At 39.0% G+C, this 16,515-nt stretch overlaps 3 protein-coding genes across 6 annotated transcripts in view; all 3 read right to left on the minus strand.

Annotated features, from left to right (window-relative positions):
• myo5aa (myosin VAa) overlaps window positions 1–5,895 on the minus strand; it is a 56,509-nt gene extending 50,614 nt beyond the window's left edge. For 2 of the 3 annotated variants that reach the window (XM_081605010.1, XM_081605008.1), the window contains exon 1: window positions 947–1,073. In XM_081605010.1, coding sequence (XP_081461136.1) covers window positions 947–979 — 33 coding nt within the window. In that variant the 5' untranslated portion in view covers window positions 980–1,073. Of the gene's footprint in view, window positions 1–946; window positions 1,074–5,622 lie in introns of those variants that run through there. The other variant, XM_081605009.1, reaches the window with a different exon arrangement.
• A 1,342-nt stretch (window positions 5,896–7,237) lies between these two features.
• arpp19a (cAMP-regulated phosphoprotein 19a) lies at window positions 7,238–13,637 on the minus strand. The gene is made up of 3 exons (XM_008404769.3): window positions 13,368–13,637; window positions 9,588–9,710; window positions 7,238–8,608 (listed from the first exon to the last, which is right to left on the minus strand). Exons 1-3 carry the CDS (start codon window positions 13,422–13,424, stop codon window positions 8,438–8,440), a joined length of 351 nt encoding a protein of 116 aa, XP_008402991.1. The 5' UTR covers window positions 13,425–13,637; the 3' UTR covers window positions 7,238–8,437.
• A 1,512-nt stretch (window positions 13,638–15,149) lies between these two features.
• Window positions 15,150–16,515, minus strand: part of atosa (atos homolog A) — a 40,069-nt gene continuing 38,703 nt past the window's right edge. For both annotated transcript variants that reach the window (XM_008404768.3, XM_008404767.3), the window contains one exon: window positions 15,150–16,405. In XM_008404768.3, the coding sequence (XP_008402990.2) occupies window positions 16,252–16,405 (154 nt within the window). In that variant the 3' untranslated portion in view covers window positions 15,150–16,251. The remainder of the gene's footprint in view (window positions 16,406–16,515) is intronic.

The raw sequence follows: 16,515 nt of genomic DNA on the forward strand, positions 1-16,515 counted from the left end.
AGGCTCCTTCATCCAAGCCACCACTGAAATCTCACAAGAACAATAAGTTTGGCCATGCTTCATCAAACTAAAGCTCAAAACCACTCAGAGCCTGAAACGATGTTGTTCTGACAACTCTGCAGATCGGAATGAGAGGAATTTGGACAAAAGTGAATCAAGTGGAAGAAGATTAAAACCTTAAGACGGGTTGCAATGAGGAGGGCCGGAGGGAGCCGTCCAGACAGAAGCGGAGCTGCAGGAACCGTGGCTTGGCCCGGATACTCTCTGCAAAGCCGTCAACAGAGTCCCAGACTGCAGAGGCCTCGTCACATGATGCCCCTCATGTGAGGATCTGCTGTTTTTCTGCTCAGCTGGGCTGACGCTGCATGATGTCGGGGTTCAGAGGCTTCGCTTTGCGTGGACGGTTATGAAACGAACGGGTCTTGAGACCAGAGTTTCCTAAGGAGAACGCCGAGACCCAGAACCTGCCAGGTCTCTTTCACTGAGAAATCGTGATGCTGCCCTGCCACTAATCACATTAGGTTGGCCTGCCTTGACTCTAAGCGCCACGCTGTCCGTTTTTGATGGTCTACAGAAGGCCAGGGGAATGGGATGGAAGCACAAAGTCAGAGTTTACTGGCCACTAAAGCTAAGGATGCACAAACAAAACACAAAAAAGTGATTTCATTTCACCAATTTCACCAACTGATTCGGTTTTCAGAGACTGGAACCTGGAATCCAGTCCTCCTGACTGGAGTAATTAAAGTGACTCCATGCGCTCCATTTACAGAGGTGGTACCAAATTCACCACCAGGACAGAACCGTGTCCAAAACACTCGACAAATAGCTACCTGTGAAACCGAACTACATCCAAAACAAAACATGAACGTTTCTCTGACTAAAGTCTGATAATTTTCATAACTCGACACATTAAAAGAAAACAACAACAAAACAAGCTAAAACTTACTTGAACGAACATATACTCCAGCTCCCGGTTCATCTTGTCAGCAGAGCCAACTTCTAACTCATCCTATGCATCCGGTTAGTTTTCCTTCTGCTCCCAGCCACACGTGTGGAGTGTAAGAAAAAAAAAAAAAGAACCGACTCTAAGCGATGCAGTGCTGAGCTCTGGAGCAGAAGCGTCCCATTGTGTCTGCAGACACAAGCAGCGGTTCATGGATGTACCCTACGGTTCCTGCAACACATGACTGGCCGTCCCGTCTGCCTGTCAACAAACATCCCGGCTTCCTTCGTCGATCACATGAGCCGGGAGCCGAATGAAGACAACAGCAGTGCTCACAGAGATGTGATGAACATGGCTGCAGAATCAAAACGTTACAAAATAAAAAATAGATTAGAAGTCCAACATAAAGGACTAAATGTGTCTTTCTTCTTCTGAAGCTACTTTACAAACTTTTAGTGGAACAAAATTATGATTTTTTTTATATCAGTCTTATGATGCTTTTTGAAAGTGCACAGGTACATCTTGAAAAATTACAATATTGTAAAAAGTTACGTATCTCTCATCGCTTATTTCAGAAAGTGAAGTTGAAATATTAAATTGATTAATTCCATGTAAAGCGTGAAATATTTCAAGCTTTATTTCTTGTAATTTTACAATGTTGTAATTATGTGTACAACATTAAACAAGATCAAAAAAAAAAGTGTAGTCATCAAAGCAAACAAATCATGCTGCATTGATGCAGTAATTCATGCAAAAACAGCTCTAACTAATCTCATATAATGTACATGGTTATCTTTTTAAGCGGAAAGGTTTCACAGATGCTAGATAATATTCTAAATATGCTAACAAAGTGAAATGTAGGTTCTCATTACATTTCACTTTGTTATTCTCTAAATGAGGAAAACACATCTGAAGTATATCCCGGTCTGGATGTTATCTGGGGCTGCATCTTAGATTATTTTACCAATTGATTAATCGATCATTCCAACGATTAATCGGATTTTCTAAAAATGGCACATCTGCATTTTTTTCACCTACTACTTAATCCTTTTTAATACAATAATATCAGAAGGTGCAATTTAATTAATTTTTTAAAATAAGAACCTTTTTTCTTTGTCTAAAATGCAGTGACACGACGTTCCCTTAGTGTACACTAGATCATTTGTAGCAAAGGATACATCCGCAGCTAAAAAGATAAAATACTTTTAACATCAACATCTGAAAAGCTCAGTCCGTTTTGCCTGACCTAACATCAATACAGTGTAGGAATAATCTGTTGACGTTTTTCTTTTTTTTATGATTAACATAGCAAAAGGTGCCTAATCTCAGATTATTATATATATATACAGAATTTAACAGAATTTAACTGGATCAACTTAAAAATATGAGACTTTAAGAGTTCTGAGTAGAACATATTTATAAACAGAGATTTTATTTTTATCTTAAATATAAATGTATTTAATGATGTTCAATGATTAGTCAACCACTAAACTAGTTAACGAGTATTTCAATCGATTCAGCCATAATGTCATCTGTGTTTGAGTTTCCCTTCCTACATAGAGTCACTGAAATACAATTAATTTTGAATGATATGCCACGTTGCATAGTTATATTTACACTATGCCCAGATTAATCATCTTTCTCTAGGCGATAAAAAAAAACAGACACTCACAACAATGTCAAACACGCTGCAGTTTTGGCACCACTTCTGAAGAGAAAACAGAAAATGAAGCCGGCTGCAAATCACAAGGATCAAACCCTCCACTACTTTTACTGTCGCTGCCATTCGGTCGACATTACATCCATCGATTGCTCCTTAAAACTGCAGAATCATGGGTGTGATTTGCTCTCCCTCTCGATGACCTTTTTATGTTCCGGTGCCGAGCAATGACAAAGCGGTTTTAGTATCACCACTGTATATGGGTTAAAAGAAGAAAAACAAAAATGGCCAAACATGCTGAGCGTCTGGCATCATCCCAACAAGTGATGTAACAGCAGGTGTTTTCTCATCTTCAGCTGATTCTGTTTTTTATGAGAATAGCTGAAGCACCCAGAGCTCATCAGGTATGTTTATTCCAGGGTTATTTAAATGAATAAAGTTCTGGAAAAGCATTTAGCATTTTCCAGGTCTGAAAAAAACTAAATAGGGAATTTGAAAAACTATTTGTGCTTCCAGACTTTACACTCCACATCTCCAAAAAAAATCTGGTGACTGACACAAGAAGATTTTCATACTTCTTTTCATACTTTCTATATTTTTTTTCTTTTGCAATTGCTGAAACTAATATTAAAGTTTATTAAAACTTTACTTAGCCATCTTAGCCCTCCATGTTGAGTTACTGGACAAGTGTACTATATACCAATTATTTGGTTTTACTGTCACAGCATCTTTTTCACAACCCTCCTCCAACGCTGAGTTGGTAAGAAAGCAAAACAATAATCTGCTGAGGCAATAGTCTTCCCACAGTTAAAGCTCATAAATCAATGCAGAGCTTTAAGAATCCATAAAAAGAAAAAGAAAAAACAGTTTCCTCTTTGAGTCATCTTCTGAAGGGGAGGCTCTCGGGCACTTCCATGAAAACATCCTCCCTCTTTGGCTATTTCTACTTTTTATTTTAGAGCTCAGCTTCATTTTACTCTCAGCGCCTGGTTCTATTTTCGATCCTGACTCGTTCTCCAAAAGAAAAGAAGCTGAGTCGAGTTTAAAGACCGTCCAGCTCTGACTCATCTTCCCTTCGCACCAGTTAACAGATCAGACAGACCCTAAGCCCGAGACTGGATCTGGGTCTAACGATGAGCGTTTGTGGGTGCAAGCGTTTTCAAAAGGGCTCTTTAATGCTCCTCAATGAGCTCCTACACAGGCCTGCCTCAGAAAGCACAAAGAGGAGAGTGTTTTCCACAGCTGAAAAGGTAAGTCACAGTTAGTGGCGCTGAAATCAGAGGCGGTCTTGTTAAGGTAGAGGCTAAGTTTAGGCTTCCCACCAGCAGTATAAGCAGAAAACCCTTAAACCCTTCCCTGTAATAAAAGTCAATCAGTCCAGACAGCAGACTCGTTTAAATCCAGTCTCTGCGCAGGAATAACTGGAGGAAGTCAAATTATCTATAAATTGTAGAAATCACACATTGTGGACAGATTGGTGCATTGATAGGAGAATAAAAGTAGGGATGCACGGAAGAGAAAATCTGAGCTGCAAGTATCCGATAGTAAGATGGTTGTCATGATCTCCAACTGATATTTACCAACACTATATGAATATATTTCCCTATCCTTTTGACCGCATCGCATGACGCTGCTTCTCTACTTCAGTTAAATACAAAAAATAAATAAATAAATAAATATTAGATTAGCAGGCCCAAAACCCCCCAAAACAAATAGAAACAACCGTTGGTTGTTAATATCAGCCCAGATTTCAGGAAAATCTAGCAACATAAAACAGAGAAGTGGTTTGTGAGACTCAAACGGACAGACTTCATCGTCAAAGAACTTTACCGATTATATGACAGAAAAATAAGCACGTAAAACCAATCACAAAAGAAAAATTCAGGAAAACATTCAGGAAATCTGATCTCAACTTCAACATCTTTTTAAATGATGCAAAATATTCCTCAAGTTCCTCGTCTTCCATATATTTGTATTTTAGGGAGCTCCTGCAGTAGTAGAAACAAGTACTCTCTCATCCCCACGTAGTTTTACTCCCGGAGAGCATTTCGAAAAATACACCACTTGATAATGTCTGGCAGAAATCTCAGCAGCCATTGTCACGATTTCTCTTCACCAAATATCCAATATCCAAGCTGGAAACTCCAGCTGTCAAAACAGAGAGAGAGAAGGGGGATGGGGTGACTCATCTTTCCCCTCCTTCACACAAACACACCACTTTCTTTATCTCTGCTACTACATCTGCAATCCTCATCCTCATCATCCCCATCAGCAGCAGCACATGACCACATGACCTTGCTTGCTTGTATCTGAAACAGGCCTGGTCAGCATCAGCAGCAGTCTCAGTGAGCATATGGCTCTACCGAGGCCTCATCTGGTCTAAACACCCCGGATGCTAAGGATGCTACACCATCCGGATGGATGCAGGGTTTGGCAACGCAGCATCTCGGCGGTACCCAGCTCCCTCTAAGGTTCACCTCACACCCCAACACAAAACACTGGCACGGTTGAGCAACTAGCCATTTTTTTTCTAAGATATACGACGGCAGTGATGTATATTAATCTGTTAACAGCAGGGAGAAAATAAGAGTGAAGGGCCTCCATGATGGCTGGCACCGCCTTTGAATCATTCCCGCTCCAGTTTGGAGCCGCCAGAAAATACCGAGAAGCTAATTAATGAAAACAGCTCAAGCAAAGTGTCAAATACGAAGATTTGTTGGTGAGTAAAAGGTGCCTTTTGTGTGTGGACGGACTCACTAACTATCGTTTGTTTATTACCAGTGTCCCCAGTCGGCAACCTTCAAACACACACGCGCACACACACACAAAAAAAATGTCTTCTGAGGAGCGTTTTCATTCATTTTAAAAGGTACTCTATGTTTACAATGACGCTCAGTATTGTCAGCTTGTTTACAGTGAAAATACCTCCAAACGAGAAGAGGCCCATTAAAACATTATTAACCCACAAGCTAACGCCGTTGTCTGCGAAACAGCAGATAGAAATATGCACTTGTTTTACCTTTGTGTACAGCTCCGACGCTGCCATGACGCTCGCTGGTCGCTAAGTCCTTCCTCCAATCTGGAATGAAGCTCCGGCGGCGGCGGCGGCTCTCCGCTCTGCACGGGGCTCAGCGTGTGTTTTCATGAAGCGGAGGCAGAAATCTTTGAGTTGCTGCCGGGAGGTCTCGGGGCGAGGGAGAAGAAAAGATGTTATATCGCCATGATAAGCAGCGCGTCCTGAGGCTGGTCGTGTTTCGGCGTCTCACTGTGCATTCTGGGAATGATGATGATGGGTGAAGTGATTCAGCCAAACGGAGACAACTGCCGAAGAGTGGGAAAACAGCGCCTCCCCCTGGTCAAGACTTAGAAGTACACAAACAAAAAAGGAGTTAATTTTAGGATTGAGGTGCAAAAGTTTTAATTATGTTGAAGGGCACTTTTCACGGTCGCATTCTGATTGTTTTTTTTAAAGAAAGGTGGCTTTCCAAACCCAAAAGAAGTCGCAGAACTTAAAAAGTTCTGTTATTTTGATGCTCCACTATTCTTAAAGCTCCGTAGAAAATTGCAGAATTGGAGTTTGAGACCACTGCTCTTGGCTGTGATTTTTATTTTTTATTTTTTTCAAAATTGAACAAAAAATTTGATTCATACTGAAATGAAATCCTTCTTAGCCCAATAGCGTCAGTGGTCAAGGTGGATCTCTTGTACTAAATCTTCCTCCAGGTGGGTTTGCAGCTGTTTAAGGCTGGGCTGTTGTTTTTTCCCTGCACATCTTCTACCTAAAGGGGCAGTGTTATGAAAAATAAATATTTTTTTTAGCTTTACATCATGTTATTCCCTCATCAAAAACATACCTGGAGTGTTTCCTTAATTCTTTCATGCATGGTTGAGAAATCCTTTAATCTCCATGGCAACCAGGTGTTTTCGACATTCAGCTGTCGAAAACACCTGGTTGGCCCTACCCCCGCCTTCCAGACAAAGCTCCTCCTCAGAGCTGCAACTTCCAAGCTTCGGCATCACAGAATATCCCTCTCTCATGTCTCCCAGAAGTTATATCAGAAAGTAAAATTTATTTTCAATCAAGTCTTTTGCACAGCACATTTCAGCAGCAAGGCAGTTCAAAGTTCAAACATAATAAAAACACAAAAATACAGTTATTTGTATTTTGTCAACAAATGAATAAACATCACATTTTGATGAGTGCCATCACCAAAATCATACATGTCACATACGTCGGTCAGTGTTTAATTTTTTATGGTTCAACAGCAGCATGTGGGTCATCGAATAATATTTTCGTTTAAAAAAACAAAAAAAAAAAAAGAATTTTTGAGAGAAAATTAATAGCGGCTTATCATTAGTTTTAAGCTATTATAATTAAAAAATAAACGAGACTGAAATATATTGCTAATTAATCAATACATTTCACTTTTTGAACAGCATTGCTGAAACATAACTTTTCTGTGACACATCCCTAAACTCAAGCTTGAAAAGTAAGAAAATTTCAAACTCTGCTTTACCTGCATTTTATAATAACAAAAAAAGTCAGTCGCATTTTTAACCCTTCAACTTATTCTATTCATCCCTTTGAAACTTTTTTTTTTGCAAGCAAAAGACAAAAATACAGAACACAAAGAAACATTTGTGCAAAACTACTTTATTTACAAAAACAAAATGGCACATTGTGACAGCAGGGCAGCCATATTATACATGCAGAGCTCACACAGATGTCACGCTAGCATCCCTGATCAGTGATCACGCTTCAAAAAGCACAACATAGGGATGAGAACATTTTGAAGATAAAACTGCAACCTATAATTACCCTGCCTAACTTATTACATTATGTATTCCCAGGACACTTTTTTATATATTATATATATCTATAGACAGACTGGTTGCCCACATAGTTACAGGGTTTTATCTTTAATGTATCACACACCCATCCACCTCCCCTTCTTTAAGCACAATGATTCATTCATGACAACTGTAACCTTCAGCAGGAACACAGCTGCACCTGACAAATACAAGCCAAACCCCAACAAGTTCTTCCTCCAGTCTTGAAGCGAACACATCTCCTTGTATCGTCCTGAACGAATCACCGAGCGCGTCTGTACACCGCATCGTCTGCCTCGACGCCTGCCCTTTCTTAGAATAAAACCAAGTGGGGAAAGCGGTGAAGTTTGCGTTAAGGGATCCCATGCATGCGCTTCCGTGTGACCTTCTCGTCCAAACACGTCCTCGAATAAGGAAGTAAAACGTCTAAACAAAGATTTTCCTCCGGGTTGGAGGGTTTCGTCCCGCAAACGTACAAATGGAAAAATTCGCCGATCGGATGTAAAATGTTCTGAACGGGCCGATTTCGTCTCCTCTCCCTGTGCCAAACATGGACAAATATATACAGGCGTACAGCTACAGGCATAAATCATCTTCATTTGAGGAACCCTGAACTTTACGCTAAAGCATTCCAGATATGCGTGTTGCAGCTTCTGTGGCTCGCCCGTCCTAACCCAGTAGTCCTACTGTACAAAGGGACGCCACAGACCATTCAACACGCTCTCTCTGTATCTTACATGAAGTAGACTGAAAATATAAGAGGGGGAGGGAAGAAAAAGGGGAAACAGAAGGGACTGGACCAGAAATGGCTGAAATGAAAAACGATAAGAAGCCATCAGCCGGCCACTTCGCTGACCGCTTGGTTCTGTTTGGGTTTGTCCAGGCTGGTGTGAAGTGGAAAGAGGGTCGGGGTGCATGAGTGGGTAATGTTACAGCTCTGAGGCTCGGGTGGAGCAGGGTTATGGAGAGTGAGGGAGGGGGGAGGGCGTAAGGACACATGTGGATCAGCCGGCCAGCTTGCTGGCCACCAGAGAGGGTTTCCTTTGGGGCAGGTCCTGGGGGGTGGGGATGTGGTCCCCTGTGATCTCTGTCTTCTCCGGTGCAGCTGTTGGCAGCTGCTTGTTCTTGATCTTCGCTTTAGCCATGTTGTAATCGCCAGAGTCAAAGTATTTTTGCTGCAGAGAAAGAAAATTCAAGAGTGGATAATACTTCGAAGAAACGATGGCAAACATTTTATAACTACAGGAACTATGAGAACAATAAATTAGAACATGCTTTCTGCTCATTGTAAGGTTATATGTACCTTTGGAAATTTAAACATACTTTTCGATTAACCCACATTCCTGAATTATAATTTCCAAGGTTTCCCCCAGAAAACTTGTAAAAGACTTAGAAAGACTTAAAAAATAAGCAATGCTTAGCCTGGTGGGCCGCCAGGCTGAGGGAAACCCTGATTTTTTTATATATTGGTCTGATGTAATATTTTAATTTTAAACATTATGTTTTCATTAACTGCAAGGGAAAAATTGTCAAGATTAACAGTGATAAAGCATGGAAAACACCAGTCTGTGTGCAAGTAATTCATATAATGTGTCTCACTTAGTCATAAAGTTCCTGGAATGAAACTTACATTTCAATAATGTTGTAATTTATTGAATGGCTAACTGTCTAACTGGAGATTTATGTGACAAACCAAAGCAGGAGAAGAAGGAAAAACGAATAATTGATATTATCTATTTTTTTTCTACAAATAATCTTAAAAATGTGGCATGCATTTATATTGACACACCTTAATAAAACCCAGACCTATCTACTGCCTTACTAGTAAATGGAGTCGACACGGGACATATTATGAACTTTTTCACCTCCATCCATAATGCATGTCCTCCATCATCATGCTGATGTCAAGCTTTTAATTTCATCTTTCCCAACAAGCATTCTACTCAGCAGCAACAAGGACTATAGCCAGATCCATAACTTTCAAATTCATTGTATATCTTTGGTCAAAGTTTTACAAAACCCTGACATCAAGGACCAACCACATAATTCTGATCTGATAATCTCAAATTTAAAAAGTGAGAATTAAGAACCATCACCAAGTGAATCCTGGATGTTTCACAGTAATATCTAAAAAAACCCAAAAAACTGACTCACCCCCTTCTGCAAGCGTTTGCGAAGCAAGTCAGAACCTCCGGGTTTATGCCCCAGATTTGGGTACCTGGCCTTCAGCTTAGCTTCTTCTGCCTTCTCTGGACTGATCACCTTGTCTTGTGACTCCTGAAAACCAGCAGAAACACAAGGTCATTTTTAATGGTATTCAAGATGCTATGGCTCATTGAGGCAGAGCTACGTCTTGTTTTTAATCAACTTTATGAAATAAAGAGCGTACCTAGGAAAGAGTGAGAGAAGGTGATCTAAGACAAAGGGACTCTTGTTTTTGTTTCAATAGTATTCAGTTCCCAATAAATTAGTTACTTCCTGCTAGAAATATTTGGGGCACAAAGACACAACTTTGACTTAATTTATCTGAAGATGAATAGGATATTTCTTTATAAACGGCACCCATAAATAACGGCAACAGGATGGAATAAAACATAAGCTTATTAATATCGGTCCAGTTTTACTTATATCTGTATTTTTTAACATACCAGTTAAAAAAATAACAAGCAACCATAGTAATAAGTAGAGGTGTGCCGATCGATCGGCCACCGATCATAATCGGCCGATTTCCGTGAAAAAGTGTATGATCGGTGATCGCCGATCACACAAACCGATCACCTGCTTGTCATTTCGCAGCCTGCCTGTGCAGCTGGTCTCCTCTTTCCTTCACACTGCGCAAACGCGCAGCAACAAATCCTAAGCGATGTGGAACTATAACGCACTGAGTGAATGGGGACGTTTGCGTGTTGCGGCGGAAAATTGAAGCACGTGGGGTGAAGCACGTCAAAATGCATCAACACAATGAAGCTAATACAACATAAAAACAATGCCATACTTGACGGAGTTTGGCTATATCCAGGCTCACTGCAGTAAAAAAGACATACGGAGGATCAGATAACAGGTAAAGCAGCGCACAGCTACAAACACTCAGCCGGATTAGCATGACGGTCAGAAAGCTAAACAAATAACCCGCAAAATTATTTAAGTCTTCAGGCTGCGATGTAGGACGCTGGTTCTGCTCTTGCTGTTGAACTGCTACGCGCTACAGGTAGTAATATTTCACAGACGGAGCCGCTTCTGCTCCACCTAGTAGTGACTCTCACACCGAACCTCTGTTTAAAGCTGCAGCATCTAACCTAAAAAAATAAATTTTACATATTAAAACTTTCCCTGTCCTAACATGAGACAGATAATCTCTAAAAAAAATAATCGATCTCCTCCCTATTCTGCATAATTACTCCGCTCAGTCAGAAACAGCCAATCAGAACTAGCAGTAATCAGCTAGCCGCCATGCTATCAGGAAGTTTTCATTCAGTAACTCAGGATCGTTTATTGTAATGGATCCTGTATTTGCCTTTGAATGTTAAGTTTTATACTTGAATTTTTTGGCAATGTTGAGAGGTTTTATTTTGACTTTTTGCATTATTTAGCCTCTTCAGAGGCTTCATATGTTTTCAGTCTGTTAAAGATAGTATTAATAGTATTACCGATAGCAGTACAATTTGCACAATGCCCGTTTTTTTCTTGGAAAGTTATTAAAAACAATTTTTTCTCTAAATTAAGGTGAATTTATGGTTCCTTTTTACACATAATGTAACCGGTAGTGCTTTTGATTAAAAAAATAATTATTATGTGATCGGTATCTGTGATCGGCCCTCATGGGTGATCGGAATCGGTATCGGCAGAAAAAAACCTGATTGGCACATCTCTAGTAATAAGTTATTTTTTTACGTTTTAAATGTTTATTTCAGAATGTAATCGTTATGTGTGCCTTGGAAATGAATTCAAGCAGACTGTTCATTTTATGCCACAAAGTTTTCTATTCATTATTATTATTATTATTGTGAGTGTATTATTTTCCACAGTAGCTAACATGACCTTTTGGCTGAAAGCGGCACTTCAAAAAGTCCATTAGTGTCTTCTAAGTATTAATCAACAATTAATTATTAGATAACAATTGAAATAAATATTTAATGTCAATACTTAAAACAACAGCAGAAATGTAGCGGTTGTTAAATTTCTGCTTGTGTCACAACTTTCACATTTTACTTTAAACCCCAAAAATTCAAATTTTTAATGGCCGTAACTTCTATTTTTCATTGATTTCGATGTATTTTCAAAGATATTTTTAGCTTTTTCAAAACAACATCAGCAACAGAACACATACAGTGTACAGAAGAAAAACATTATTTCAGGTTTTTCTTCTCCACAACACAAAATGTTTGTGTTTTTACTCTGGGTGATATGGCATAAAATAAAATATCTGATTTGTTTTTATATCAAATCTGATTTTAATAGTTTTTATTTCCTACTTTGTTTTGTTTTTTAAAAAAAAGAGAGAAATTACAAATACGAAAATATTTTCAAAAAGTTGTGCTTATTTCAATCATCTCCTCCTATGAGAAGAACGTCTTAAGATTAAGAGAAAATCTTAAGATTTAAAAGAAATAAAGTCTGATATTATGACTTTATTTTCGTATAACAACTGCATTCTTGGAACATTATAACTTTATCTTCATAAAAAAAAATAGCAATAATCTTAGTATGACCTATGGATGTGACTTGAATTCAACATTAATAGAACCTGTAAAACAGACTTGTCAAACAAGACGCTGGGCGTTGGGCGAGCTGACATTATTCTGAACTAAACCCAAGGATTGTACAGGTGGGGGGGAATCCACATTTTCCAAAAATTCAATCTTCAAAAATCATAATTTCAGTTATTAAACTTGATTTATGGTCCAACCCTATAAGTGTTGACATAAACTTTCACTTTATTGTGATACCTTGAAGATTAAAATCATTTAAAAAATGCAAAAATATAGGTCCACAAAGAACTCTGCTGTTGTACAAGGTAGTTACAAACTTGACTTTTTGGCTGAATAACAATTAATATAAAAGTAAAAACTTTCATGGCAATGTCTAAACTAAAATGTAAAAATTTAGTAAATAATGTTTTGCTTTTGGTGAACATTTCAAATGTTTTGGGGGTAAAATTAGATATTTAAAATCAAAACAGAGTTCTGGATTTTGCAATGCTGACAACTTGGTTAATTTTCAAGCTACATACATTATCCCTGTATCACTTGACACTTATGGCTTTTCGATCCTGTTAAAACAGTTTTTGACAAGTCGTAACATTTTTACTGACATATAACTTAGTAACAAATTAATTTAAGCAGTGCATTCCTCTGCTAAAAGAAGGATTAATCCTGTGATCTTATTTGTTAAAAAACACGATGTAAACCGAATCAGATTAACCGAATTAACATCGATGCATCAGAAATTTCTAGTGCTTTCCTCGTGACAAATAAACCACCCACTAAACTGCTCACGCGGACTGTAATAACAGTTCTGGTCAAGGTTATGTAGAACAGGTGTGTAACACAGGGACAGACAACTACGTTTCAGAAAACTGAACAGCAGAGAAATAGGTGCTAGGCTGGGTTTAAGCTAAGCTAACGTTAGCGGCTGGTTTGACTGTATGAGAATGTTCTGAGGGCTAGCAGCTAACGCTAGCTTACGCTCTGACATTCGTGACAACCACACAGACGGGAACATTCATTTCAGAGACGTGCTAAAGACGGAGCACTGTGCAGTAAAATAGCTGGAAGCGTGGTAATGTAAATGAATCCCTGGAGGATTAGCTGTTAGCTTTGAAGGAAGTGTCAACAATGACAAGCGCGGGTAGAAAGCAGCTAAACGTCAGAAGGCAGCTCTGGCTGTAAAAAAGTCAACGGCTAAAGCTTTCTGCTAACACCGATCTATGCTTACCGTCTCCTCCACCGGTGTCTCCTCTGCGGTCTGGGTTTCGTCGTTGTCCTCCGACATGTTTAAAGCAGCCTTCAACTCGACCAAGGCACTGCCCACTAGGTTCACAAATAATAGTGAAATTAGCTGCACTGACTTTTTTTTTTTTTTACCCCTCTCTCTCTCTCCAACACCAACACAGGGCTGCTAAAAGGCTCGCTCCTGTACAAAATATTCTACGTCATATGCGGCGGAGACACCACGCGCGCTCCCGTTCCGCTCGGGTTGCTCGTATGACTCGCGCGCCTCTCTCAGCTCAAGATTGACATTGCGTAATGTGAACCCGATCAGCTGTTGGGGCCATGTGCTGTCACTAAATCCCGCCGCTAATCCTCGGACACGGAGGATGCTGTACTGATTAACCAGTGTAGCTTGTTTTCTTCTCTTTTTTAAGGAATATTGTTCATGTACTCTGTGTGATGTAAATTCTATTTCCTTGCGATCACCATGAGTTATCCCACGATTCAGTGTCATATTATTGTTTTCGCCCTCGGAAGGCTTTACCACTGCAAATCGACCGGACCTTGACTGCAGTGCACTCTCTGAACTCTAGCATACTTCGCTATGCAGAGGAGTTGACGGACAAAATGAACATTAGCAAAATGTCCAGAACCTGTGGCTCAAATGATAATTTTTCCACCTCTGTGCTAAACACACTCACGACATAAGGCGTCTGTGCTACTACGTTGCGCGTGGGTCTCTTCAATATGGAAATCCGTAAGTGCCACAATTTAATAGAGGAATAAAGGATAAAATGGCTGCTGGAATGCAATTTAAAATAGAAACAATTCAATAGATATCACTATTACAAATATGTTGTTAAAATTATATATTTTAGAGTTGGGTAATTATTCAATGGTCATGCTCTACAGCATACTAAGAATTTATATTTTTTCCTCATTCATCGACACAGCCAACATCAAATAAGCATCATAGATTTTGAAAGCGTTTGGCAAACCCAATTTTCTCCTGTACTAATCCTTTACTGGAAGTTTAAAATCTATTTTGTAAATTCTTTATGATTTATTTATATGATTTTAAAGTATAAACATTTATAGAAGCTGTAATTGCCAATTACTGGAATAAATAGGGATAGGCCCTACATGCATTTATAAAATGACTTAAAGAATTATCGTTAACCTCTTGTTTTCCATCAATTCTTTTCAATAAATGAAGGCAATGTATTATGTGCTTATGTTCATAAATGTACTCAATTTTAAGACCTAACGAACAAAATCTTTTGTCTTGATATACAGAGCTGTAGAACAAAAAGAGGATTACACATTTTACACGTACTTATTGTTTGAAAATCAATCCATTAGTGGTGGATGAAAAATGTAAGTACTTGTATTCAACTCTACCGAGTGTGACTGTTGGGCTGCGTTCAAAACAAATACCATCTGCTATAGGGAGAAAAAAAAACAAAAAAAAAAAACACACCACACTCCCACACTGCTTTTTTTGCAACACGTTACCATGAGAAATGTTGCTCATCAGCAACTTATTTGCTTATCTTAAGGAGTTCAACGCCCACTCTTACTGGACACCATCAGTCAGCTGGCTGAAAGTGCATTTTTCCCCACACAAAAAAATGTGTTTAATGTGAAAGCAACCTAATGTTGATTTGTGTGCATTTTCACTAAAATAAAAGCCCCCGGGAGTCTCATATTAAGCCATCCCTTGGTGCATTTAAACGTGAAGAATCACTGTGAAAATGGAAAACAAGGAGACCACAGAATACCAAGATTGCTTTAGAAGATATATATATATTTTTTCAGATTTGAATAGTAATGTCAAAAATACACACTATGATATACAGTTTGCACTACATCATCTTAGCATGACAGACGTCACAAATAGTAACTGAAATATTAATTTAAATATTAAATAAACTGATGGTAAGTAAATTGAAAAGTGAACGTGTAAACACTAAACTAATGTTACTCATTCTATTGCAACAGTTCCAATAAAGTGGTTTTTGTAACAGTACAAAAGTATTAGAATATGACTATTTTCTGTTCCGTTTCCAGTTATAATGAAGAACCAAAAGAGGAAAAAAATAAAAATAAAATAAAATCCACAGTGCACAGTTTGATGTTCTGCTGCGATGTTTTCAGGTACATCATCGTGATTGCATGTTCCTTGATGGTCCAAGATTTGTGTTGCACCACAGCCTGGTTCCGCCCGCTTCCTCCTAAACAGCTGAGGAATCATAGGGTCACACATTAAAGATCATGTTCTGTAGAGCCAATTGTATAGGAAAAATAAGAATCTTAGTGATAATGGGCTTTGTGTTGAATTGGAAGGAAATTAGAGGCAACGTAAACAGAAATGGAACTTATTCTGAGAGGAAAAATAACATTTAGATTTGTGCTAGCAGAGAAAAAAAAAAAAGAGACCTGAACTTCTTTGATTAAATTAAAGCCAGATACTAGAGGGGATGCATTAAATTCTAGGAAAAGAAGAAACAATATGATTCTAATATGGCAAAAAAAAAAACAAAAAAAAAACACATTTTGAACAGTATCATGAACTCCTCCAATAGCTAACTTTCTGACTAAATCCCTCTGTTCCAAGGTTGTGCAATTCACAAAGAACAAGGTGTATCTATGACGAGTCTCTCAGGCTCCTTATCGACCCCATTTTTGTTTTATTGGGCGATGAACAGGATGGAACTGAAGTCTTTGGGTATAGGTCAACGGCGTCTGTTGACTTTTGTCCTCGGACCTCATCTCTCAAAAAAAAAAAAAAGTCACAACAGACTGATGGAGTGAGTTAGAGTCTAGTGCTGGCTTCAAGGTGTGGCTGAAGTAATGGACTGTCGGATGGAGGGATGAAGCGTTGGGCTTCAGCAGCGAGAAGAAAATGGAGGATCTATGGGAGATTCTGTGAAGGACTGGAGCTCGTAGGCAGCACCGCTGTCCACCTCCATGGACTTCCTGGAGAACAACAGACGGATGTCTCTATGAAGGTAGAGCTTTCCAGACTTTGAGCTCTGGAACCTGGTGGTGATGAGAAAGAAGAAGATGAGCATAGAAGGAAAAACAGGGCTCCACAAACTCAAATTTAAGACTTTTCAAGACCGTTATAAATTAATTTTAAGACCTGTATT

Source organism: Poecilia reticulata, chromosome 3 (assembly GCF_904066995.2).
Source record: "Poecilia reticulata chromosome 3, P_reticulata-male-v2, whole genome shotgun sequence".
NCBI lineage: Eukaryota > Metazoa > Chordata > Actinopteri > Cyprinodontiformes > Poeciliidae > Poecilia > Poecilia reticulata.